Here is a 27,693-nt window from a genome sequence, read left to right as displayed (position 1 = left end):
GGGCTCATCGAACAGACCTCAGCTCCACCGGCTCCGTTATGTCCTGGGGCCTTGACCTCCTCGCTGACACAGAGAGAGAGAGAGAGAGAGGCACTGTATTTAACTTTACATGTACTGTATATTCTATTCCAGAGTATTTACACACACAACCTTTTTTTTATATAACGTTTATATGTAATTTGTTATACATACACAACTTAATATTTTATTTCTGATTTGTTTCTCCTTGATTGTACAGTGCTTTGAGATCTGAGGAAAGCGCTTTATAAATAAAATGCATTATTAGGGGTCCAGCCTGCCTATTGTTATTATTATTATTATTATTATTATTATTATTATTATTATTATTATTATTATTATTATTAATGGCACGGTGGCGCAGTGCAGTGCATTGCACTGCTGCCTCACAGCAAGAAGGTCCTGGGTTCGATTCCCGCCTGGGGCGCTGTTGGCACCATGCTCCGGCGGGTTATCTCCCAAAAAGGAGCCTTTCTGTGTGGAGTTTGCATGTTCTCCCCGTGCTCACATGGGGTTTCCTCCACCTCACGTCAGTAAGGACCTCCACCAAAAACATGCACCCATCATCGTCTGACCAGCGATGGACACTTATCACCTGGTCCCTGGGCCCGTCCACGTACGCTGCCCACTGCTCCTGGCTGCCCCCCCGGAGGAAGAACAGGCCAGGATGGGTCAAATGCAGAGGATCCATTTCACCAGCCACCATCAAAGTGTGTGCAAGCATGTGTTGTAGTGTAGTGCAGTGTAGTGTGGTGTGTTGCGTGACGAATAAAGACTCTTTCTTTCTCAAGTTAAGTAAAATGTGATCCACAGAAGGACCCAGACACGTAAATATTAACAGCTGGATGAGTGGTGATCTGACCCAGAACACCACAGACCTTCAAAATCAAATACAATGACAACCTTGTGTTGTGTTTATATTGCTGTTTTGCAGACTTGTTACAAAAAATAAATAAATAAAATAAAATATAATTTATGAAAAATTTAACTTGAAACAGGTCAAATTTGACTCAAACACAAAATGAGGGTTAATGTGTGTTAACAGAATATTGACCCAGGGAACATAGGACCCAGGGAACATACACACACACAGACACAGACTTCTAACCACTGTTTTGATTACGGCACAGAAACAATGATCTCGTCAACCCCAGCAAGTCATTTTAGCAGAAGCAAAACCTTGGGGTAAGGACGAGGCTTAATATGGGGAAGCTATGTTAAAATGGCAGCTACTTCATCTTTATTTTGATCAATGGATAGATGGAGGCAAATTTCCCCATAACGGTCACTTTCAATCTGGTCTCCCAAAATTTGCCTTTGATTGTTGATTTGGGGGTCATATCCCATCCTTTCCCTCTAATGTAATGAAAAACTTTAATGTTTTATCAGAAAGATCCCCAAATGTAAAGCTCACATAAAGATACAAAACCAATAATCCCTTTTGTTTCACTCTCTTTTTCCAAAGGTCTGCCCATAATGTTCCCACTAACACTTCGTAACACAACATTATTCCCAAAGTTTGTGAATCTTTCTTCTTATGTTTTTAGTCATGCTGTGCTGTCAGCATGCTGGGCATACAACACAGAGTATTTGTTCAATTGCATCAAGGACAGAGTTAGTCTGCAAGTGGAGTTCAACTTCTCAACCTGCGATGCCATTCTTTATTCATTCTTTAATCATCAACAACTGCTGCAATAACTCTGTCCTGTGGACGACCTGTGGGATGACAAGAGCACAGCTTTAAACAACTAATCATCATCACTACTCTAAGACTGAGAATCACCATGGGTAAGACAAATAAACATAGAAACAACACGTACATGGAGAAACATAAACATAGAAACATCAGACGTGTGTGTGTGTGTGTGTGTGTGTGTGTGTGTGAAGTTTCCACCAGTGAGTGTACGGGACTTGTCCCAATTGGTTCTGGTGTATGAGGTCGGTGTTATATTGTAGCGCCTCCAAGCAGCGAAAAAAGCCCCCCCCGAGGCCCACAGACATACAGACACCCCACGACCACAGAAAAGCCCCGAGCACCCCGCCCTGCAGCTGCAGAAGTCACTCAGGCCCCCTAGAGAAGCCGGAAGGCCGCAAAGCAACACCCACGCCCAGCCCCGAGGAGCATTACCCAGTCCAGAGAGCACAAGGAGACCCCTCACCCCTGAGGGACACACATACAACCCACCCCCACGTGCAGGCACAAGACGCAGCCGCAGGCACAGAACCCGGGCCATGGGCACCAGGCACAGACCGCAGACCCGTATGATGCGCAGACCACAGGACTGGAGCAAGTCCCCGCACCGAAAGACACACAGACCAGCACCCCGCCAGAATGGCAAACGGCCAGAACCGCCCACCCCACAGGTGAGCCGGTGGGACACCCATGCCTACCAACGCCCCTCAAAAAGGCAAGGCCTGCCAAATCGCAATCGGCTTGGCACCCCAACGGGCCACCAGAGCGCAGTTGCTGCAGGGCACCCAGATGTAGTCTTTCTTTTTTTATCAAAGTCAATCTAAGGAGCCATCCAAAAAATATAATTACAAAAAAATATCGATAAATCTCACCCGAGTCGATGATTCGGCACATTCAGATGAAACTCCAACAGTAAAGTATTTTTTATTGTTTATTTTTCTTAATAGTTTGGTTCCACGCTCCACGGTGCCACTTCAGTATTTGTTCTTTTGCAATTGGGAAGTTTAATCGGTATTGTATTATTTGTATTGTATTATATATTATTATATTATATTATATTATATTATATTATATTTCCTGCTTTTCAGCCTTATATGGGGAAAATGTTTGAGATGACCGGCCAAGAGTTGGCCAGAGAGTGTATGGGACTATTCCTCTAACATATATACATTTTGTAAAAATTATATTATGCTGCCCACTGCTCCTGGCTGTGGCCCCGGAGGAAGGACAAGCCAGGATGGGTCAAAAGCAGAGGATCCATTTCACCGGCCACCATCAAAGCGTGTGCATGTGTGTGTGTGTGTGCAAGCATGTGTTGTAGTGTGGTGTGTTGTGTGACGAATAAAGACTGTTTCTTCTTCTTTCTTCTTCTTCTCTTCTCTATACAAGAAAAAAAATATTACACTGGCATATCATTTTGCTCAATTCAAGTATTTTCCATTAATTTACTTTATTTTATTCTGTTTTAACATAATTCTTTGTTTTATTTTTTGTTCCAATGTGGACATTCAAGTACATGTAGAAAAATGTAGGATTTAAACACAAATATAAAAGTTTCCACCAGTGAGTGTACGGGACTTGTCCCAATTGGTTCTGGTGTATGAGGTCGGTATTATATTGTAGCGCCTCCAAGCAGCGAAAAAAGCCCCCCCGAGGCCCACAGACATACAGACACCCCATGACCACAGAAAAGCCCCGAGCAAAGCAAGGAAGTCCGCAAAGCAACACCCACGCCCAGCCCCGAGGCGTAGTGCAATGCACTGCTGCCTCACAGCAAGAAGGTCCTGGGTTCGATTCCCGCCTGGGGCGCTGTTGGCACCGTGCTCCGGCGGGTTATCTCCCAAATAGGAGCCTTTCTGTGTGGAGTTTGCATGTTCTCCCCGTGCTCACATGGGGTTTCCTCCACCTCACGTCAGTAAAGGACCCCCACCAAAAACATGCACCCATCATCTGACCAGCAATGGACATTTATCACCTAGTCTCCGGGCGCATCCACGTATGCTGCCCACTGCTCCTGGCTGTGCCCCCCGGAGGAAGGACAAGCCAGGATGGGTCAAATGCAGAGAATCCATTTCACCGGCCACCATCAAAAAGCGTGTGCAAGCATGTGTTATAGTGTGGTGTGTTGTGTGATGAATAAAGACTGCTTCTAAAAGAGTGTGAACAAGGATACAGCGTTACCAGATGTCCGATAATAAGCCTATTTATACGATAATTTAGGTCTTTACGCGACGTACGATCGATTATTCTAAAACCCCCTAAATGTACAATAATTTCAACATTTCATACTTTCAGGGTTTTATTTTCGTTATTAATTATTAAAGAAGCATGTGAGAAATTGGGAACACAGGGCGAAGCTTCGGTAAACAATCAAGGTTTCAATGAGGAATAGACGCAACTTCAAGTCACTGCTCGCTTCCTCATTCTCGTTTCCCTATGACACAAAGAAATAAAAGGAGCAGAAAAAACGAAACAAATCCTGTTTTAGAACTCGCCAGCTTCACATTCAGGTCTTTCGGCTTTCTCCCTTCGCCTTTTTGGGACGGATTCTTGTTTCAGTTGTCGTACTGTAAGTATTCAAACGTATCATTTCAGTCTCATTACACGTAGACAGATTGTTGACAGTAGTCTGCAGCAACTGTGCAATATTTCCATGAAAACAGTTGATGTATTAAGGCATTCTTCTAACCCATTTTTACAGAAAATATGAAGTGAAATGATCCTATCTTAACTTCATAACACGTCTTATAATGTTCCTTGTTTGTGCTTGTGTTTTTGTACATCTGTTTCTTGGTTGATCGTACACACACACACACACACACACACACACACACATACACACACACACAGACACACACACACATACACAGACAGTGGCATAATCTGTTGAGACTAAGAAATCCACTATTTGTGAAATGGTGTAGCTCTTCGCAGGGTACACGTATCCGAGCTGAAAATGGTTCCTGAAATGAGGAAGGAAACGGCGACGCTCTCGATTGGAGATAAATTCCTCCAGCTCTGCACCATTCTTGTCATCTTCCATATCAGCAGCATCGGTTCTCCAGCGGCAGCATACTCAGTGAGGGGCTGCCACGTAACACGGCGCACCGACGCCAAATGTGATAGGAGCAACATGAAGGCTTTTCCGATGGACATTCCCCCAAAAGTGACAACTTTAGACCTGTCCTTAAATAAGATCTCCAAAATAACCAAGCAGGATTTAAAAATTCTTACCAATCTGTCGAGTTTGGACTTGAACCACAACAACATCTCCGAGATAGAAGACGGCGCTTTCACCCGTCAGTTTTATCTGGAGGTGCTGGTTTTGAGCAGCAACAGGCTGGTGGAGCTGAGAAACACTCTGTTTGAGGGCTTGGTCAACCTCAAAGACTTGAGGCTGGCTCACAATCGCATCAAAACTGTTGCGTCTTCTTCTTTTAAGCCCCTCGCCAATCTAAAGTTTTTGGACCTGAGCAGTAACCGGCTGCAGAACCTATCGAGCGTTGGTAGCATCCTCCAGAACGCACCGTACTTACACTTCCTGTCGATTTCATCAAACAACTTCTCTGCCTTTCGGTCTGCGGAATTATCAACGAGGGCTTTAAAACTCGCTTCTCTGGATGTATCACGAAATCCAATCGAGGTCTTTAGGATTACTGCCAACATCTTTCCTAACCTCACCAAGCTAAACCTCGCCAACTGCGGCAAAAAAACGGGCATCGTCTTCGATGTGCGCAATGAGTCTTTCCTCTGCAGTCTGTCTAGTCTTGACATCAGTGGAGCTACCTTTTCCCTGAAAGCGATGAGAGAATTCCTGCAGAGCTTGAATGCCTCGCTGACCTCTCTGAGGCTGAACACCATGCGCAAAGACCTGGAAACCCTCATCGCCGTTTCATGCAACATTCCATCGCTGGCCACGCTGAAGCTCCAAGACAACCGAATGAGAGTGGTGGGCAGAGGCGCGCTGCACGCGTGCACCAATGTGACCGAGCTGTACTTGGCGGACAACTTAATACGCGACCTCCCCGAGGACTCCCTTCGCCCTCTGCGACGGCTGAGGATCTTCGACCTGAGGAAGAACCACCTTCAATCGGTTCCGCCCGCCGTGAGGAATTTGCCAACCCTCGTGGAACTGGATCTCAGCTCAAACAACATCACGGCACTGAGGTGTGGCGATTTTGCCAATTTGACAGGACTCCGAAGGCTCTATCTGTATGACTGCAAGGTCTCAGCCCTACTTGGCTGTGCATTTGACGATTTAGGAAAATTGGAAGTCTTAAAACTACGAAACAACAGAATTAATCAATTGAATAGTGCTTTCAAAAGACACTTTCCAAATCTTAAAGCGCTCGATTTAGGAGAAAATGAACTGACTGTGATTGGAAGGGGAGAATTTTCTGGATTAGGTTCACTGCAGAATCTGACATTGCAACAGAATCGAATCAAAACACTTAAAAGCGGGGCTTTCATTGGATTGCACACACTTTCTAGTCTTATATTGGCCATCAACGAACTTGAAGGTGAGCAGTTACGAGACAATGTTTTTGGGGTCCTCATAAGTTTAAAAAACCTTAATTTTATGGACAATCACATTAAATACAAATCAGATGTACCCATTCCCTCACCACCGTTTAGGAAACTCTCACAACTGAAGACCCTACTTCTTTCTGGTCAACATAGCAGGCTTAAGTCTTGCCTGCCTCAGAACATCCTGCAAGGTCTGATGAATTTGTCAGAACTCAGTTTCAGAAATATCCAACTGAGATCTTTGAACCAACACACATTCAATTACACCCACGGTTTGGAGTCACTCTACCTGAGCTCCAATGAGCTGATCGACATCTCATCGGAGCTGTTCGCCCCGATTCAACAGCTCAAGGAGCTCTACATCTCTCGAACAAACCTCAGGTCCCTCGATTTCCTCCTCAGCGCCGGCCTCAATCGGCTGGAGTTCCTGCAGGTGAGGAAGAACGCGTTTTCTGTCATCAGCAAACTGGTGATTCAGTCGCTCCCGGCTCTCGTGTACCTGGACATGCAGGGCAACAGTTTCACCTGCGACTGCGACAACGCCTGGTTCCTGGGGTGGGTGGTCAGCAACAACCGAACGCAAGTTTTTGACGCCTACAATTTTGAGTGCAACTACCCCCCCGACCTCAGGGGCACGAAACTGTTGGACATCGACGTCCACTCCTGCATGTTGGATGTGGGCCTCATTTGCTTTCTTTCCACCGCGTGCATGGTCGTCCTGTTTTTGGTGGCATCCTTCACCTATCACTTCCTGAGGTGGCAGATGGTCTACGCCTATTACCTCCTGCTGGCGTACCTCTTCAACACCAAGCAGAAGAACAGGAGAGCTCATCAGTACGACGCCTTCATCTCCTACAACATCCACGACGAGCCCTGGGTCCTCGGAGAGCTCCTCCCCAAGCTGGAGGACGAGCAGGGCTGGAGGCTGTGCCTGCATCACCGAGACTTCCAGCCAGGTCAGACATTCAAAACCCCCTTTTTCTTCTGAGAATCAGATTTTTTTTTATGAACAATGTGTATTCCGAGGAAAATCTGATTTAATTATCTGGCTCTATCGAGATGCACCGCGGAGTTACTTAATGCACATTTATATGCAAAATATGTTTTGCAAATTCAATAAAGAAAACAATATCAAATGGTGCAATTCCATCCTGCAGTTACATTGTTTCTCCAGTTGGCATCACTAAAGCGCTTTCAAGAGCCCTCACTTTCCACATCTGTGGAAACATGCAAAGGACCACATCCTTAACTTGACCCTTGACTCTTACTTTCCAGGCAAACCAATCATGGACAACATCACAGATGCCATCTACGGCAGCAAAAAGACCATTTGTGTGATAAGTCGACGTTACCTCGAGAGTGAATGGTGTTCCAGGGAGATCCAGGTGGCAAGGTGAGCCGAATGGCTATAATATCCCAAAAATGGAAGTGTGACACAGATTTGCAAAGTCTCTGTCCCAAAGAGGCCTTCGTCAGTGCACATGAAAGCATCAGATCACAAGACCATGAGTCGATTCAGACAGGGACATGAAGTGATACTAATAAAGTGTTTCATTAGGCCTCATGAAAAGTGGTCCGATGGCACACAGTGAGAAATACATAGGTCATAGGTCATAGGAACCTCAAAACATCAACACAGTCAAAGTTTCAAAGTGAAAGGCATCATAGAGACTGGCAAGGAAATACATATAAATGATTTGAGAGAAAAAAACATTAAAAATGAACTAATTGAAGCTGCTGGGTGGCAGTGTTTGCAAGGTAAATATCAAATAGTTTATTCTGTGTTTTAGCAATAGCTCCACTATCCCCTTCCCCTAGGGAGAATTTTAACCCTCTGAATACCAATCAGAAATAACATCATGTCATGGTCATGAAAGTGAGCAGCAACTGGGTAATATCCGTTGTTCCTTCTTCCCTGGAAACTTCGGGAATAGCGCCACGTAAATATACTTTTTGTGACACTCGAGGAGGTTACTGTATTGTTCATGTTGAGATCACGGCAGGAGAACATTCTGCCATTGTTTGTTGTCTGTTCAGGGTCCACTGCGGACCAGCTTGTTACATCCTGATGCGCTGCCCCCACAGTTCACGTGCCTGATTGTATTGAGCGTAAACCCAAGTCCGAGGCCTCAAAGAGTCTCTTCAGAAACGGGTCAGAATTCGTTTTTTCTTACACTCTATGGTTTCTTGTCTCTTTTCCAGCTTCCGCCTGTTTGACGAGCAGAAGGACGTGCTGATCCTGGTGTTCCTGGAGGACATTCCCACCTCGCTGCTATCTCCCTACTATCGCATGAGGAAGTTGCTGAAGAGACGCACCTACCTGAGCTGGCCCAAGGCCGCGCCCTGCCCCAGCGTGTTCTGGGAGAAGCTCCGGAAGGCCCTGGAGACCAAAGACGAGCTCGGTGGGGATAACCTGCTCCTCACCGAGGTGGAGAGAACGCAAAGGAAACCATAACTGAAGACAAAGGAGAGTAGGTGATTCAGTGATCTAGACTTGGACTCCTCCCACTTCTGTTCTAACTGATTCAAAAAAGTAGACTATTTAAAACTAACTTAATTAAACTTATTTGGAAATTCAGCTTTTTACTTCTCAGGGCTTCATCAATATAAGCTTTATAATTTACTCACTGCTGTTTATATTTAGTATTGTTGGCGTGGATGGGTACGATGGGCCGGTCAAGCCTGATTATATTCTAATCACAATGACTCATAAACATTTGGTGAAAATAAACATAATCTGTAGTTCAGAAATGTATTAAATTTCACTTTGTGATAAGATGCAAACACAATGGCTGTCATGTGCCTGCTTTTAATGTGTGATGTGGGATCTGGTCTGTCTGTCTATCTGTCTGTCTGTCTGTCTGTCTGTCTGTCTGTCTGTCTGTCTGTCTGTCTGTCTGTCTGTCTGTCTGTCTGTCTGTCATCCATCTATCTGTCATTCATCTATCTATCTATCTATCTATCTATCTATCTATCTATCTATCTATCTATCTATCTATCTATCTATCTATCTATCTATCTATCTATCTATCTATCTATCTACAATATCTGTCTGTCTGTCTGTCTGTCTGTCTATCTATCTCTCTGTCTGTCTGTCTGTCTGTCTGTCTGTCTGTCTGTCTGTGTATATAATATTGAAAGAACAAGACTACTTGGGTATAATAACAGATGGCGTTTAGGAGGCTGTTTCTTATTTCCCGCCCCGTTCCACTGCATGTGGACATGTGCTGCACCCTAAACCACCCAGCGCAAAGGAGGAGGTGAGCCAAAGGGTCGGCGGCTTGTCGGACAAACCCTGTCATCATTTAGCCGTGGCACTGCCTTTCAGCACTTTGCCGGTTGTCGCTTGTTGTCATAGCGACGTAGCGTCATCACAGTGCATTACGCTTCCCAACATGGTTTTCATTGTTTGCATACTAATATATTTTCCCGGATGTGGCATCCTGGTACATTTCACACACTTTTTGAAGCATGGTTTGGTTTTGGACTTACTAAAAAAAACCTTTTTCATACTAATTCAGCATTCTGAAACAAAATAGTAACTCATATGTGATTTTGGAAGCAAATTCCACTCAAATTTGAATTTCCATAGGGCATACTTCTCAGGGCTTCGTTGATATGAGCTTTATATTTTACTCACTGCGGTACATATTTAATCAGGTCAAGCCCGATTATATTCTAATCACAATGACTCATAAACATTTGGTGAAAATGAACATAATCTGTAGTTCAGAAATGTGTTATTTATTTCACTTTGTGATAAGATGCAAACACAATGGTTGTTACGTGCCTGCTTTTAATGTTTTAATGTGTGATATTGGAGCTGGTCTGTCTGTCTGTCTGTCTGTCTGTCTGTCTGTCATCCATCTATCGATCTGTCTGTCTGTCTGTATGTCTGTCTGTCTGTCTGTCTGTCTGTCTATATAATATTGAAAGAACAAGACTACTTGAGTATAATTACAGATGATAAAAATATGAATGTTTTATTTATATTTAAACAAATTAGAAAGACATTACTTTTAAAACAAAGTACATCACATGCAGGTTCTCTAAACACTATTTGGAAGAGAAGCACAACAGTAAGTCCATCAAACTGGACAAATTGTGTCATCATTTAGCCGTGGCACCACCGTTCAGCATTTTGCAAGTTTTCGCTTGTTGTCATAGTGACGTAGCGTCATCACAGTCCATTGAGGGATACGCTTCCCAACGTGGTTTTCATTGTTTGCATACTAATATATTTTCCCAGATGTGGCATCCTGGTACATTTCACACACTTTTTGAAGCATGGTTTGGTTTTGGACTTACTAAAAAAACCTCTTTCATACTAATTCAGCATTCTGATACAAAATAGTAACTTGTACATGATTTTGGAAGCAAATTCCGCTCAAATTTGAATTTCCATAGGAAGGTGGATGCATGAGCCATGCACACTGCCATTATAGATACTAAGATAATATAAAATAAGGAACAAAACAGTTATTCGTGAATGAAATTGTGTACGATTATGTATTTCTCAATAATAAATATCTATAATAATAACAAAAAAATGCATAACTCATCATTAACTAATTGTTTGTTAAGGAGTGATAACAGAACTTATTCTAAAGTGTGAAAATATCAAAACTTTGATAATATGGATTTGACTCTTCAATGCCGTTCACCTAGCATAGGATAGCTTGGAGTGCGTTGATGCGTCGTAGTACTCTAGTATAGAGATCATTACAACAGAGTTGTGTAGTCAGGGGATTCCTTTACTCAGAAGTGATCTCCCCTCTTCTTTCTACTACAAGGAAACAATTACAGACATAGATGTAGATTTAGATGCAGATACAAAAAACGGGGAAGTGACCTCGGTGAAAGGTGAACGTACACAGAGATGACGCGCAACAATGTGTTTTTGCACTTACTCAACACACTTGATGGCCCTGCGGGTGAAGCCCGTGGCTGGGTTGGCACAGATGAACATTCCTCGCAAGTGGAAACTATAAGGTGCGGAGAGAAAGGAGATTGCAGCATCAAATAGTGGGGCCCGAAGGCCTAGCACAGACAAAAAAGGGCATAGACAATGGGCCCGTCCCTCTAAAATCTTATCTGATGATACGATCGGCATTCACAGGAGTCTTTCTCATTGTCAGAGCTTCCCATCCCAACTGAAAAAAGAATAGATAATAGATAATAATGTGCTTATCTAAAAGTGTGTTATCTGGAAGTAAACTTAGTGTATTTAGTTTACTTTTTTTAAGTTCCCACAATTAATACACTAAAATTGTGCTCCATGAAACCACTGAGGTTGTTCTCTGTGTTTTGGTGTGAGGAGTTGTATTGAGAATGTGTTTACATGTATAAAAAATGTAATGTATATATTTTGGTTAAATTATTAAAGTGCAGCTTAAGTTAGGTTATTGTTTCAACATAATTTTCATCAGTAAAAAAAAAAATCATGCTAAAATTCAGCACACTTCAATTACATTCACAAAAAGTACAATTGTGTAGAAATGTACTTTTACACTTTATAAACTAAAAATATATTTTATGGAATGGAAAAAATATATATTTGCTTTACTTGGGACGTTTGCTCTTTCATGACTAAACTAACACATTTACACATTAAATTCACAAGTCAAGTATTAATCGAATAGGCCAATTTGGCTTGTTGTCATGAACTAGTCATGAACTAAATCATTTTTATAAAATTGAAATAATTGTTCAAATCTTGGTCACGCAATTTCACTAAAAGTTCAAAATATATATATTTTTCCAATATGACTTCTTAATCATTTACCTATCACACTGCCCTTGCATGTAACACAACGGTCAGACCGCATGTTGCAACAGCCCACGCTGATAAACGCCTTAACAGGACTTTTATTTTGGAGGCAGGTGTACTCACATGATGGCAGGCATGTCGCAGGAACCGTAGATGCTCTGCACGGTGTAGCCGGTCAGATGTCGGAAGGAAAACCGACGCTTGGAGTATTTCAGGCAGCAGCTCACTGTAGCAACATACACAATAACACACACACACACACACACACACACACACACACACACACACACACACACACACACACACACACACACACACACACACATACACATGAATACCATTGTACAACAGTGCTTTAACAAGGCCTGACATTAACTTTTAGAAGACCATGCATCAGCTTTTGGTTGCCAAGACATGACAAAATGATGGCCAAATTTGAATCATTTTATAATTTTGGATATTGATCCCATATCATTCTAACCCATATTTCAATATGAAGAAGCCCTGCCTTTAAAAAGATCAAAAAATTCCAGGCGTCTCTCCACGAGCCGCCGCAGCGGAACGGAACTACTCACCTGACTGTGCGCTGCCGATGAAGGCGGTGAGCAGGAGGAGGCAGCAGAGCGCTGCTGGGGTCGAAGGCCAAAAAGTCGCCATGGCTTCTCGGTGAAGGGTTCGGAGTTCCAGATGCGTCCGGCGGCGGCGGCTCGTCTCTTTTGATATGGGAGAGTGATCTTCCTTGGGTTCAGTTGGAGGCGGGAGTGTGACAGCTCTAGCCTCTGTCCTTTTCCTTAAATATGCCTTCTCCACCGGGTTTTCCCCCAGAATGAGCCTTGTGCAATACTATACACAAAACTAACAAACAAAAAAAAGAGCGAGCCAACCCCTTATTCTGATGGGGGAAAAAAATTGTTTCAGGTAATCGTTGAGTGCGACAGGTTTTTCTGGCATGGGGTGTTTTTCTCTGTGGGTGAATGAATGTTGTGTCTATGAATGATTGACTTATGAATGAAGGTCAGGTTCAATGGAAAGCTTACTGTATGCTGCACAGTGTACTCATAGGCTTGTGATAAAAGGTGAACTCATAATGAGTGTGTGTGTGTGTGTGTGTGTGTGTGTGTGTGTGTGTGTGTGTGTGTGTGTGTGTGTGTGTGGTCGGGCTGAATAAAAGCTTGCCAACACAAAAGGGAGTACATATCGTATTACCCCCTTTAATGTGGTCACGCCCGTGTACGTGGGTTGGTGTTTTTGGACTTATCTCAACCGTGCGCTTCCGCGGCACTGAGCGGATCGGCATTTCATCACCACCCCTCTCCGGCCACGCCGTCACGCGCTGTACCCGGGAGAAGAAGCCGTCGGAGCGACAAAAGAGGAAGTGAACAAAGCCAGTTCCACCGGCGCGGCAGCTACAGACACCATTCCTTGATGCCGTTGCGGTGTGGCAGAGCGACGCCCATCATGTATGACGTATTCTGTCAAGCGTTAACAGCACTGCTGCACACAATTTTAGGGGAAAAACGTCATTGTACAAGAGCGGAAACTTGAGACTAAAATGTTACAGGTGTTAGTTAATGTTCTAACGGCACGGGGGGGGGTAGATGGCAAAGTGAGACCCAACAAGTCCCTTCTAATGTTTATCAGCTGGACTCAAGGTCAGCTTTCTTTATTTATTTCGACGCAGGTCAACGGACTCCAGGCTCTGGTCATTTGGGCTTGAAGCCTATTTTACGAGCTTCGGTCAAACTTCTCCCTCCCTCTCCTTCTCTATCTACCCCTCTCTGTCCACCCCCCCCTCTCTCATAGTCCATAACTCAGTAACCTTTGGTTTCTATGTTGTGCAACGCTGTACATTTTCACTCATTCTATGTGCCGTCCTTCCAGTATTTTTCCACTTGACTCTGTGTGCTGTCCTTCCAGTAGTTTTCCACTGGGGTGGAGAGGGGCTATAAGAGGAGACAGAACCCTGTCTTATCACTCATACCTTGGTATCAGACCAGAGTGCACCATTGTTGTATCTGTTGTAATAAAACTACGTAGGTACTGTATGAACTTTACTGACATTGTTTGTTCTTTCCTCAGTCGTATAGGCGGTAAATTAGACGCCGTCAGGCTGTAATTTGGAAATGTTTTGGTGAAATTGTCAGCAGATTTGTTGGGGGGGGGGGGCTGTCAAAGCTCTGTCCTGTCCGAAGCCAAGGAAGAGAAGTCCAGACTCGAGCACTGGAACCCTGGTGTCGGGACGACGTCTTCGTCTTTCAAAAACTTTTTCAACCTTCACGTCTAGGGGAGTGTGTTGCGTTTACTTGAGAGCCAAATTTCCCTGTTTTTCCGAATTAACAAGATCATTTTTCATTAAAAAAACAATAAAATCTGGTCAATTTAAAAAACAAACAAAAAAAACCTCCAAAAAACACAGAGCAGAATCTTTCCATATTTCCAAGCGATCTGCTTCCTGCTTGTTGACCTGATTCGATTACATGACGTTTTTGGTTTCGGGTTCTGCCTGGAGCTCAGGTTGCTTATTTTTCAACCCGGTCCTAAAAATAGCCTTGTGTTGAAGAGGCTATTTTTAGGATGTCCTAAAAATAGCCTGATGATAGCCTGTTAAAGAAGGAGGTGGGGCCTTGGGAGGTGCACTGGGAAAGTTCCTGTGTGCCCTGTGCGTGTCTTCGTCCATTCGTTTTGCCTGGTGGCGTAGTGCATTGCACTGCTGCCTCACAGCAAGAAGGTCCTGGGTTAAATTCCCACCTGGGGCGCTGTTGGCACCGTGCTCCGGCGGGTTATCTCCCAAATAGGAGCCTTTCTGTGTGGAGTTTGCATGTTCTCCCCGTGCTCACATGGGGTTTCCTCCACCTCACGTCAGTAAGGACCCCCACCAAAAACATGCACCCATCATCGTCTGACCAGCGATGGACACTTATCACCTGGTCCCCGGGCGCGTCCACGTATGCTGCCCACTGCTCCTGGCTTTGGCCCCGGAGGAAGGACAAGCCAGGATGGGTCAAAAGCAGAGAATCCATTTCACCAGCCACCATCAAAGCATGTGGTGTGTTGCGTGACGAATAAAGACTGTTTCTTCTTTTCTTTCTAGTCAGCACAAACAACAACACTATTTCAACACTATTAAGTGGAAGGAAAATGTCAATTTAAAAAAATAAAGTGCAAAACATTGTACCACTATATCCTAAAAGTCTCAACTCAAACCTTAAAGTCAGCACTCTAATAATTTTTATATATGTATATAAAATATGAACCTCTGTGCAGCTATGGTACGTACATGCTTTATTGTTTTTATTTTATTTTTACAATTTAATTCTGTTTTCATGTCATTGTAAATTCTCCTCACTCAGGTGTTCTCATAACACCTGATCTCATATCGTCTGATCTCGTATCATCTGGTCTGATCTCATGTCATCTGATCTGATCTGATCTCATATCATATCATCTGATCTAAACTGATCTCATATCATCTGATCCCATCTTATTTTATATTAGCTAATTTTGTATAATTTAATTTGATCTCATCTCATCTCATCTATCTTCTATGACACTCCCTGTCATGCATTTTTAAGAAGGGATTATAAGACAGAGAAGGCTAATTATTTACATAGAAAATGTCTGTGCTGTGAAGTACTTCTTGGAAATACAGATTTTCATCCAATGACACCGTGGACAGTCAAGTCCTGGAACATTAATTCTGAAGAGGCGACTCATCATGTCGGCAGAAAATGAACACTGCTCTGACTGTTGAATTAAGAGCCTTGTTTCTGAGATGCTGTCCAAATCTTCACTTCATATCAAGTTCAAGTTCAAGTTTAAGAGATTATTTGTCACATACATACACGTACATATATGCAGTGAAATGTCATGACACCCGGTGATTACGCACAAGCTCTATAAGCTTGGAAAATACTCAAATGTGCGTAATCGACCATTTGTTTTACATCTGATATCTTCTTTATTTTAGTATACATTCTCTATTGTGAAACCATATGTGTGCAGCAAATATGGATTTTTTTTCATGTTAGGTCATTACAGTTCCTTTCTGTTACATTACATTACATTTAGCAGACGCTTTTATCCAAAGCGACTTACAATTATTCAAACACCGACGGACGCAGCCATCAGGAGCAACTAGGGGTTAAGTGTCTTGCTCAAGGACACTACAGCATGCTAGCAGGAGGAGCCTGGGATCGAACCGGCAACGTTTAGATTACAACCAGCTCTACCTCCTGAGCTACCAGCTACCATCCCCATGTTGATTCTGTTGATTGTAGAGGGGCTTTTTCATAGTTAATGATTAACATGGCTTTAATGACCTCACACACAAACAGACATTCCTTTACACCCATACAGGCACAGAGAGTTTGTCTTAATGACACATTAAAAGTAAATATTAAATGACTGAAAGCTAAATTATTAATTAAGAAATGAATGGTGAAAATATGGAATATAAGATTTTTGTTTCCTTTTGAACAAATAACATAAAGGGGTAATTAACAAATAATATATTTTCTGTCTTATCTCATCTAATCTAATTTTATATCATATCATCTTATCTGATCTCATATAATTTAATTTCATAATCATTTATTTTACATCTGATATCTTCTTTATTATATACATTCTCGATTGTGAAACCATATGTGTGGAGCGTGTTTTAATGCTAAATTTGAAATATTGATCAAATATGGATTTTTCTTTCCATGTCAGTTATTAGGGTTCCTTTCTGTTGATTGTAGAGGGGCTTTTTCTTTGGCATTGTTAATGATTAAAATGGCTTTCATGACCTTACTCACACACATTCCTTTACACCTATACAAGCACAAGGAGCATGTATAATTATTTCCAAATATTAGTTTGCATATCTCATTTGGAAAAATAGAATTTTATATTCTGTCCATCCTTCCATTCATAACGACACACAGTGATCCACCCACACCTGTAAAGTCATTTGACTAAAGAAAGTTAAACCCTGACCTTAAAAATTTGGATTTCATGTATTTATTTATTTCCTTCAAAAAGGTACGGATTTTAATTATAGATGAAAATTATCTTTAAGCTATAACTTTGGTGTGAATCCTTATAAATTGGGCATTGTCCTCGTAAAAACAAATAAGAAATTAAATATATAAACTACAACTTCTGCATATCCTGTTTTTGGAAGGTTTCTTATGATGACCCACACCGAGACAAACTCAACAGGATAACTTTTATTGCAGCTCCGCGGCAACACAAGCGATCAGAACGAAATGAACAAGCTTATTAAAAAAAAAAATACATTAAGCTGATCAAAAGAAAAAACGAGAGATTGGAAATAATTTAAAATGGAGAGAAATTCACACAGATGGCATGAGAAATATACATACATTAACACTGGAAATCTGAAAAATAGCAAGACAGAGATACAGATATTGTGGCTGTGTGTGAGTGTGTGTGGATGTCCATGCAAGTGGCTGTGTATGCCTGTGTGTAGAAATAATTTACGTATATGTATATATCTGTTACTATAACAACAGCCCTATGTTTCTTGCAGGACACGAAAAAGGCACAGGTTGGTTTCAATTTTCACTCAAAGCCGTTCACTGGAATAAAATACACTTTGGTTGGTTGAAGGTAGAGTGAGTAAGAAATAGAGTACTACAGTAGTACTTCTATCTATACAACAATAATACTGTATGTTGTGTCTGAGGTTCACACACAACAGAATGAATCTGAATAAAAGCATCCGTGGTTGACATCTAGTGGTTGGAGTCACTTTGGAGGTGGAATCGAGCAGTTTCCAAATGTTGACGTTACTGATATACTGTATATACACTGTAATAAAGTAGAAATCCATAATATTATTCTGTTAAAATTTCACATTTTATTTAGCTGGCACTTTTTAAGAAACAGCAATGTTCTTGTGAAGTGAAAGGCAGCTGTGGTGAATTTGGTAAACTAGTGAATACATATATACACCAATCAGCCAGGATATTAAAACCACTGACAGGTGAAGTGAATAACATTGATCATCTGGTTCCAATGGTGGCCTGGACTTGTCCAAGGAATGACAACCGGTGAACCGGCGACAGGGTCATGGGCGCCCATGGGCTCATTGATGTGCATGTGGAGTGAAGTCTAGCCTGTCTGGTTCAATCACTCAGAAGAGCTACTGTAGTACAAATTGGTGAAAAAGTTAATGCTGCTGTGATAGAAAGGTGTCAGAACACACAGTGCATAGCAGCTTGCTGCGTATGGGAGCGGTCAGAGTGTCCATGCTGACCCCTGTCCACCGCTGAAAGCACCTACAATGAACACGTGAGCATCAGAACTGGACCACGGAGCAATGGAAGAAGGTGGCCTGGTCTGATGAATCACGTTGTCTTCTACATCATGTGGATGGGTGGGGTTAGGGTCCGATCCGATGGAGCATCTGTGGTATATACTGGCACAACAAGCACGATCCATGGGGGCCCCACCTTGCAACTTCCAGGACTTAAAGGATCTGCTGCTATTGTCTTGGTGCCAGATACCAAAGGACACCTTCAGAGTTCTTGTGGAGTCCATGCCTTCACGGGTCAGAGCTGATTTGGCGGCATGAGGGGGAACTACACAATATTAGTGGTAATTAGTGGTGGTTTTAATGGTGTGGCTGATCGGTGTATACCTATGTATTATTGGGTGTCATGACTTGATTTAATTGCATGCTGATGGTAAGAAAAAAAAAAAACACAGTAAAAACTGGATCTTACTTGGATGAAAATAATTTCCAATCATTACTTTTAAGCACATCGGCATTTTAGGAAACATAGGATCAAACACCTAACACACACAGAAACAAATGTATGTCAATAGTGCCTGCACTAAAACGCTTTGGTCTATTCAAGACAAGAAGGGTCGATGGTTCCCAACCTGGGGTGCCAGACCCCAACAGGGGGTTGCCAGAGATCGCGGGGGAGAGGGGGGGGTTTCAAGGCCCTGGTCAACTGCATTCATGAGGGCTATGTTAACTAGTGGTGAAATATTTGTTATAAATCCACATAGGGTGAGTTCAAATATAAATAAAAATCCATGACTATGTTATAATTAGGTCCCTGCTAAATTTAAGGACATGAAAATTGTGTCACGGACTGTGAAATCTCCTCTAATCCTCCAAATCTGCCCAACAAAAAGTGTCGCCAAACATAGTTGCACTGACTATATGGTTTTTGTCTCGAAAGAGGCAGGGCTGCAATGAGCTGCAGGAAGTCTGGGAAAACCGACAGTGACGTCGACGTTGTGCATCTGCCACAGTTCTCATTTCCGTAGATTTAAGGAGCCATGGTCTTGTCTGAGCACGAACCTCAATTTTTGTTTTGGCAAATGTAAATTACATTATTTAAATACTGTGGAGTGCGTGTTAAGCTTGTTGTGGAGTAGGTGTGGTGTGATTTAAGCAGCCACACCTGTTTTGGGTCTAGTTAATTGGGCCCGGGATCATGGGTGGCTGTACACCTCTTGCTCATCAGAACAATTGATGAGCACAAGTTTAATCTCACACACACACACACACACACACACACACACACACACACACTCACACACACACACACACGTCTCATCGAGTCTTTTAACAATGGCGCGCTTGGATGTTACATAAAATACAGGCACCAGATGAAACGTCACTGCACATGATGAGAGTGGTTTGGCCTGAATGTATGCGCTTTTAGTATTAAAGTTTAATAAAGTTATTGCCGTGAAATCATCTGTGAAATCTGTTATTTTTGAGAATCTCGGTCTGTGAAACTGAGCTCAATTTACTGTGAATTTGGTAGGCCCCCAGATATAATATATCTTACACCCTTAAAACCTTACTCCCTCTATCATGAAAATAGAACCATTTCAGACAAAAACAACAACCGACGGCAAGAAAATACATAGATGCATTGCGTCCTTAAAACTGGGGGTTCTCGGATTGAATCGGATTTGATTTAGGGTGTCTCTAAGTAAAAAAGGTTGGAAACCCCGTGGCTTTGACAGAAAGAGAGAGGGGAATAGAGAAAGAGAGGGGGAGAGCGAGAGAGAGAGAGACTAATTAGACACGCAAGGCAAATAGTGTGTGGTGTGTGCATGTTTCTCAGAAATCACTTCATCCTCCCTCCCTCCCTCCCCTCACGCCTCTTCTCCACACTCATCACTCCGTGTCCTCTCTCGTTCCCGGTGCCTCTGGATCGCCCGCCAGATCCGACAAAAAGCTCCGCCCCTAGAAGGACAGCGAGAGAGCGAGAGAGAGAGAGAGAGAGAGAGAGAGACGGGCGGGATTACTGTGAGGGCTGTTTCGGTGTCCTGTAGGGGGCGATTTTTGTGAAGGTAAACAGAATTGAATGGATACCTCAGACGTAAAGAGCGGAGGTCGTCCCTGGTGATGTCGTTAAGAATGTCACTCAACGTGTAGTCCTCCATTACAAACTGGGACAGAAAACACCACAATGGGAAAAGTCAACTTCCATGTCTCCCATGAGGCATTGATTGTGCTGCATTCCACTGAAGTCACAACTCGGACAAACCCGACCTCCTGGTTGGCATTTTGGAGCCGATTGCTCTGACAACATGGCGGTTAATGGTAAACAAAGTTCACTCTTGATAGATGTTTGTTTAAAAGTACCCCAACAGTCGATCTTAACGACTCCGTAGTTTTAGCTACTGTGCGGATGCTTTTACAATGAGCTAAAATTTGTTCGGAAGTGGAGACCACCAACTGGGAATTACCGATTTTCAAGTTCCAACGGAATGCAGCATTAGAACAGCTAGAACAGTCTATGAAGTTCAGAAAACTGCCTTAAAGACAACATTTAACTATAATGAGATATTCAAATAACCAAAGTCCAAAATATCCTTAGCGATATTATAATATACAGACACTGTATATCCCTTTGTTTTATGACAGCTGAAAGCCACAACCAGCAAGACAAGACAACCAACCTTGTCTATTATGTCGGGGTCCGCCCCCTGGTCTTTCAGCCAATCAGTGAGCAGCTTGTCAGACTCATGATCGGCAGGAGTATGGACGATGGAGGGAGGCGTGAAATCTGAAAAAGAATAGTATGATCAACCCATGCATATATACAGCCTTCAGCAATGCAGGCGCAGTGCATTGCACTGCTGCCTCACAGCAAGAAGGTCCTGGGTTCGATTCCCGCCTGGGGCGCTGTTGGCACCGTGCTCCGGCGGGTTATCTTCCAAAAAAACAGGAGCCTTTCTGTGTGGAGTTTGCATGTTCTCCCCGTGTTCACATGGGGTTTCCTCCACCTCACGTCAGTAAGGACCCCTCCCAAAAAACATGCACCCATCATTGTCTGACCAGCGATGGACACTTATCACCTGGTCCCCGGGCGCGTCCACGTACGCTGCCCACTGCTCCTGGCTGTGCCCCCGGAGGAAGGACAAGCCAGGATGGGTCAAATGCAGAGGAGCCATTTCACCGGCCACCATCAAGCATGTGCATGTGTGTGTGTGTGCAAGCATGTGTTGTGGAGTGTCGTGTGACAAATAAAGACTGTTTCTTCTTCTTCTTTCTTCTGTCCATCACAGTCTATAAAGAGTGTGCGAGTGCAGCTTCCATTTCAACATAACTTCCTCATATTAGGCCTCTTCCTTACTGCAAAGTACTTACTTTTACTTCTGCTAAAATTATTTGTTTGTGGTTGACGAGATCATTGTTTCTGTGCTGTAATAGAAACAGTGGTTGGAAGTGTGTGTGTGTGTGTGTGTGTGTGTGTGTGTGTGTGTGTGTGTGTCTGTGTGTGTGTGTGTGTGTGTGTGTGTGTGTACCTGTCGGTCTGTGTCGGACCCTTGCCAGTTCCAGGTCATGTGATCTCTGCTGCAGTGTTGCCTTCAGCACCTGCTGATACTCCCTCTCCTTCTGCAGCAGGTCCTCCAGCAGCCTGAGGGGGGGCGCCACACCAGCATTACTGTTATCTTTGTCAAGTTTGTGCTGATTTCTGATCCTTAAGCTTTGATCATGCACACTTTGATCACTTGACTTTACTTTAACTTACATACACTTATTTTTTCAAATGTAACTTGTTATATTATTATTATGATTATTTATATGTATTTATTTTTTATTTAAATATGTTTCTATCTTTTTTTAAATACATTTTCTGGGGAAATTCCAAGTATACACTTTTGCCTACCGACATTATATTGTATTTTTCTTTTATTCTTGCATTATTGGCTTGAAGATTAAGCATTTCAATTTCAATATGCGATAGTTAATTATATATTGTTCAAAATCTATGAAATTACCTAACCTGAAGATATAGTGTATCGTTAATATGAGTCATTTCTTGTCTTAGTGCTAATATTTATATATAAAATATGTACACACTATTTGTATAGAAATACATGTATATATTTTCATTTGTTTATGTGTGTATGTATGTGTGTGTGCTTGTCTTTGGATAATTGCATATTTCTGTGTGTGTATTTGTCTAAAGAAAGTGTGTGAGTGTGTATGATTGTGTGTATATATTTGGGCGTGCGTACCTGTTGGTCTCCTGTTTGAGGCGCCCGAGCTGCGCTCCCAGAGGGTGCAGCGACAGCGGAGGCTCATGGGAAGGCGCCGAGCTGATTGTGCTAACCCCGGAGGTCGCCGGGTCAGCAACGGCCCCAGCGTCATCGGTGGGTGGGGCTAAGACCTGGCCGAACTCTGCCTCCTCTTCGTCCACCTCGTCCTCCTTCTCTGCTCCCTCGCTCTCCGATGCTGGGCCGAAGTGGGTCTGAAGCTCTGGTGGGGGACGACAGCAGAGGTCCGAAATGGTTCTATCCATCCATCCATCCATCCATCCATCCATCCACCTTCTAAAACCGCTTTTAAGGTCCCTCTTGCTATATTCTTCCCCACTGCTACTGTGTATGGACATTAAATTCCCTACACTCATTATTTCACAAGCCAAACATGTGGCCTTGATTACTGCATATTACATAAAAAAAACTATCTGTTATCAAAATGAATTAATCTATAGAGCTATTGCACCTTTGATATTTGAATATGGCTACTTTAAAATGTATTTCTATTTCTATTTATATCGAAAGTCCAAAACATCATGGTGGTGTTGTGATGATCAATCACTTTGTCACCGGTCAGCCAGTCATCCGGACATCCTGTTCATGTAAATGAGCCCCTTGTTTTGGAACGGCCCACGGTTGCAGACAGGGGGACGCCCACCTGGGATGAGGATGGTGACCGCCGCCTGCACGGCTCTCCTGATGATGTTGTCCATGGCGAACATCCAGTGGGGTTTGATGTGGTGGTTCCTCAGGACCTTGTTGACCTGGGAGCACCACATGAGGAGGGAATGCATGATAAAATGCACAGAGGCCTGATTCACCCATCCTTCCGTTCATCCATCTATTCAGTGATTCATTGATTTATAGATTTATCCATCCCTCTATTCACTGATTCATTCAATCATCCATCCATCCACCCATCCACCTATTCACTGATTTATTCATCTATCCAACTATCTACCCATCAATCTACCCACTTATTCCTTCATCCAACCATCCATCCATCTACCCACTGATTCTTTCATCCATCCAAATATCCATCCATCCATCCATCCATCCATCTACCCACTGATTCATTCATCCATCCTTCCATATATTCACTGATTCATCATCATCAATAATATTTTCTTACATCTCCAAAAAAAATACCAATATTGTGCACGTGTGTTTGCCTGTGTGTGCGTGTGTGTACTGACTGAGTCCTGGAACCCAAAGAGGACCAGCTGAATCTGGTTGATGGACGTGGAGTCAAAGTCGAGGTCCAGTTTGAGTTTGGAGATGGTGGTTGCCATGACGCGTCGCTCGGGAGAATGGATGAAATCCCTCAAGATGCAGATGATCTGCTTGATATGGTCGACAGAGAGCTGCAGCTCCTCACTGCCCTGCACACACACACACACACACACACACACACACACACACACACACACACACACACACACACACACACACACGGTGAACAAAAAGACCGGCCAAAATGTCCTCACTTCTCAAAGTGTCCTCATTCAAAAGACCCAAAACTCATGGTGGTCCTCACAAGTGTAGTAATACAGACACACAGTCATGACGCATGTCCCCAGACCTGGATGTGGTTTTCCAGCAGGTTGGAGATGACCTTGTCCTGGTCCTCATTGAGGACCTTGTAGAGGATGGCCCGTCTCTCGCTGTCCTTCTTCAGCAGAAACAGACCCCCGTCTCTGTCCTCAGGGGAAGGAGGGGCGCTGCGGTCCTCAGAAACAGAGCCCTCGTCAGGCACACTGAAACGCGCGCACACACACACACACACACACCCACACACACACACCAATATCACGCAGGTTATTTCAAGATCACGCAAGTCACTCATGAACGTTGAAACGCATGTATGTGTGATTTGAAACTTTGGAAAGTATCCATCACTCCGTTTTCGACACCAGCATAACACCCACAAGGGTGGGTGTTATGCTGGTGATCCGTTGCAGAGCTCCTCCGTTGAGTTTTGAACAACTTACAGCGGAGCCAACAGACCATCTTACTTGTTTACGAGGCATAATTTGATTGGAGAAGATTGAACTAAACCCTAACCCTAACCTTAAGTCTATCAGTTAGTCCGTATGTTTGTTTTAAAGAGATAAACAACCATAGGGTATAGAGTCTCAAATACCCCCGCACGTACGCAAACAAACACACACAATGAAAAGCGGGGCTGGCAAAGAGGTCTGATTTACAGTCTATTTGCAGATACAAGGCTCTCCTGGTTACTGTGTTTGCCCAGGCCGCTCGGAGCGCCACATGTCTGCATGTCCACCGTGCACGTCTGTTTGTCCGAACGCGGGCCTCGACGTGCGTGTGTCCCCGACTGTGACTGTGCCCAGGCCTAACCCTAATAAAGCTTGTAAAGTCCTCAGACATGATTATAGCAGCGTTGTAAAAGATAGTAGAGCGCAGTGTGGGAGCAGAAGGGCCACCTGCCTCACTTCAGACACTTGTGGTGAAAGGTCGGGCTCTTTTTTGAGGCTTGGTTCTTGATGAATGACTTAGTTAAAAACATTATTATAATAAATAAAAAAATTCAGTGTTCTGGCTCTTCGTTCGTTTGATTCAGTTGGTTTAATGCGATGGAATTTGGAAAATAATATTGAATTTTGTTACAATTATTTATTTCGGCAGAATAATGAAATAACTTTGGATCCCCAAAGTCATATTCTTTCAAAAGTATACTTATGTATTGCAAAAACAATTAATTCCATCAAAATGATTTATTTTGGGGTAATGCAAAGTGTAAATCACTCACATTTAAGATAAATTATGTAAAAATGCCTGTTTTTCCACATTCATTTAATCGCACTTACTTTCAACTCCAAGTGTCCAAGACTTTCTCTCTTGCTCGGCCACTCACTGAATCAAAATTGAAGGAGCTTGTTGGGTTCGCAGCGGGGTCTACGTGGGGTGCAGGCGTGGATCGCAGCTCACGACTCTTTTCGATCTGGAGTTCAGATTTCGGCTCAGTTCGGTGTGTGTCTGAGCGACGCCCGACTCCCGGGTCATTGAAAAGGTTTTTTTAATTTGCTACAAACCGTGGCGAGTGTTTCATCACTATTGCACATGCACGCACACACACACACACACACACACACACACACACACACACACACACAGAAGCACACACACCCTCACACCTCAGGTAGTTGGAGTTTGGGGGTTTGAGCAGGTTCTCGGAGTCGGAGCGTTTCTTCTTCTGGAAGAAGAGGTCGTGCTTGGAGTCGCAGTCGGGACTCACCGAGCCGTGCTCGCTGCTGCTGCTCCCGGTGGCCTCACACTGCAACTGCACCGGCAGCGACACACTACGGATGTAGTCTACCCCGCACACACACATTATTATTATTATTATTTATTTTCTTATTACTGGTAGTAATAGTAGTAGTAGTATTAATAACAGTAGTGACAGTAGTAGTAGCAATAGTAGTTGATAATTGTAATAATAGTAGTAATAGTAATAATAGTATTAGTAGTAGTAATATTTGTAGAAGTAGTAGTAGTAGGAGTAGGAATAGCTGAAAGCCAGACGTGTAAAGTAGAAGGTGGTGATCCAGAGCTGTGATGTGCGTACAACATCACAGTGAAAGACACTGAACACTGATAACACCAACACTTAGCCATGACCTGAAACCAACACATGTACATTACGTAAGAATGTGAAATACGAACCTTGCCAGACTAAATCATCGATGCCCGGAGCAGAGATAAAGAGAAAAAAATATGAGGTCAGAATGATCGTCTAGGATATCCGAATGAACGGGATGTGTGTGTGTGTGTGTGAGTGTGTGTGTGTGTGTGTGTGTATATATATGTGTTTACATGTAGGTCAACAGGAACTGACATGACATGAACATGACTTTGTATTTTTACTTTGAAGTTACTCTTCAAAGTAAAAATACAAAGTCAATCATTTTCCGACCACGAGGATCCTTCCACCTCTCTGTGGACACGTGAGCTGGTTTCAGTTTATTCTGCCTCATGCCTCTGAAAATACTTGCCAAGGTGACGGTCTCAAAATGCATCCACGTTTTCGTACTGCCAGCGATGACAAACCCCAACACACACACACACACACACACACACAGCACTGACAGGTTGCGTGTTAATAGCCGGCGCAAACAGCAGAGGCAGAGTGTGTACCGGAGGGTTTGAAGGCGATCTTGCTCTTCTTGCCCTTGGTGTTGTGCCTGACGAAGGAGTCCCGGAGGAGGTCGGAGGCCGTCGCCCTCTTGTGGGGGTCGGGCTCGAAGCAGCGCAGTATGAACGACTTGGCCTCCACTGATAGAGACTCCGGGATCTCCGGGTGAATCTTAAACATTCCCACCTGAGAGGCACAACATGCAGACCCCGCAGACATTGTCCATCGGCCCATTTTAACCATTGCGGCGTCACCAACCCGTGGCCTATAATGACACTCCATCCCACCTTAAACATGGCCGCCTGCGGCTCTCCCAGCTCGTGGAAAGGGGGCTTGCCGGTGGCCATCTCTATGATGGTACATCCCAGGGACCAGATGTCTGCCGGGGCCCCGTAGCCCCGAGGGCCCTTGTCAATGATCTCCGGAGCCATGTACTGCAGAGTACCTGCGCACACAGATCGAGGTTAGAACCAGGACGCACGGACACAAGGTTAAAACGGGATTAAAGCATGTTCCACGAAGGGTTTCCACGCAGTTTGAAGCGTTTTCCTGTTCCTAGGTTTGGGGCCGTGGAGGAACATGAGGATATTCAGCTCTTCCGTTTTGTTGAACGCAATGTTTTGAAACCCAACAAAGCCCCAAAGCTGTTTCGAAATTAGACATCAAGAATATGTCATCCCTGCTTTATCCTCTTTAGCTGCAATACCCACTTTTTCTAAGGTGAGATATTTAAATACGCTGACACTGTCCTGCTTCCTCGTGGTGGGTGGCTGGAATATTTGTTGAGCTCCTTATTTCATGTTACTCACACTGTCAATAACACACTAAACTATGGGGGCCTTTTTATTGAGTTATAACACATATCTGGTGTTGTGTGATAACACCACGGATATAACATTTTGATTTGTGTGTGGATGGTTAAAAAAAGACTGTGGGTGAATATAGACTGGGCCCAATTGCCATAATTTCCAATGACCCTGGGATGGAGGGTTAAAG

General features: G+C 43.5%; 3 protein-coding genes across 5 annotated transcripts in view; 1 reads left to right on the top strand and 2 right to left on the bottom strand.

Annotated features, from left to right (window-relative positions):
* Nucleotides 1–4,667: 4,667 nt before the first annotated feature.
* tlr22 (toll-like receptor 22) lies at nucleotides 4,668–8,693 on the top strand (the record flags this gene model as incomplete). The annotated part of the gene is made up of 4 exons (XM_080020464.1): nucleotides 4,668–5,878; nucleotides 6,272–7,194; nucleotides 7,514–7,631; nucleotides 8,441–8,693. 4 exons carry the CDS (start codon nucleotides 4,668–4,670, stop codon nucleotides 8,691–8,693), a joined length of 2,505 nt encoding a protein of 834 aa, XP_079876590.1.
* Nucleotides 8,694–10,350: 1,657 nt separating this feature from the next.
* On the bottom strand, nucleotides 10,351–12,712 carry ccl20b (chemokine (C-C motif) ligand 20b). The gene is made up of 4 exons (XM_080020326.1): nucleotides 12,584–12,712; nucleotides 12,132–12,234; nucleotides 11,149–11,223; nucleotides 10,351–11,024 (listed from the first exon to the last, which is right to left on the bottom strand). The coding sequence occupies exons 1-4, from the start codon at nucleotides 12,663–12,665 to the stop codon at nucleotides 10,997–10,999; spliced, it is 288 nt and encodes a 95-aa protein (XP_079876452.1). The 5' UTR covers nucleotides 12,666–12,712; the 3' UTR covers nucleotides 10,351–10,996.
* A 4,494-nt stretch (nucleotides 12,713–17,206) lies between these two features.
* map3k15 (mitogen-activated protein kinase kinase kinase 15) overlaps nucleotides 17,207–27,693 on the bottom strand; it is a 32,590-nt gene continuing 22,103 nt past the window's right edge. For 2 of the 3 annotated variants that reach the window (XM_080020591.1, XM_080020593.1), the window contains 11 exons: nucleotides 26,985–27,142; nucleotides 26,700–26,883; nucleotides 25,700–25,877; nucleotides 24,124–24,298; nucleotides 23,738–23,923; nucleotides 23,200–23,305; nucleotides 22,518–22,758; nucleotides 21,801–21,913; nucleotides 20,952–21,058; nucleotides 20,362–20,438; nucleotides 17,207–20,232 (listed from right to left, as the gene is read on the bottom strand). In XM_080020591.1, the coding sequence (XP_079876717.1) occupies nucleotides 20,142–20,232; nucleotides 20,362–20,438; nucleotides 20,952–21,058; nucleotides 21,801–21,913; nucleotides 22,518–22,758; nucleotides 23,200–23,305; nucleotides 23,738–23,923; nucleotides 24,124–24,298; nucleotides 25,700–25,877; nucleotides 26,700–26,883; nucleotides 26,985–27,142 (1,616 nt within the window). In that variant the 3' untranslated portion in view covers nucleotides 17,207–20,141. The remainder of the gene's footprint in view (nucleotides 20,233–20,361; nucleotides 20,439–20,951; nucleotides 21,059–21,800; nucleotides 21,914–22,517; nucleotides 22,759–23,199; nucleotides 23,306–23,737; nucleotides 23,924–24,123; nucleotides 24,299–25,699; nucleotides 25,878–26,699; nucleotides 26,884–26,984; nucleotides 27,143–27,693) is intronic. The other variant, XM_080020592.1, reaches the window with a different exon arrangement.

Source organism: Zeus faber (genome assembly GCF_960531495.2).
Source record: "Zeus faber genome assembly, chromosome: 19".
Taxonomy (NCBI): domain Eukaryota; kingdom Metazoa; phylum Chordata; class Actinopteri; order Zeiformes; family Zeidae; genus Zeus; species Zeus faber.
Note: the sequence above shows the minus strand (reverse complement) of the source record. Positions and strands in the feature narration are given on the sequence as shown.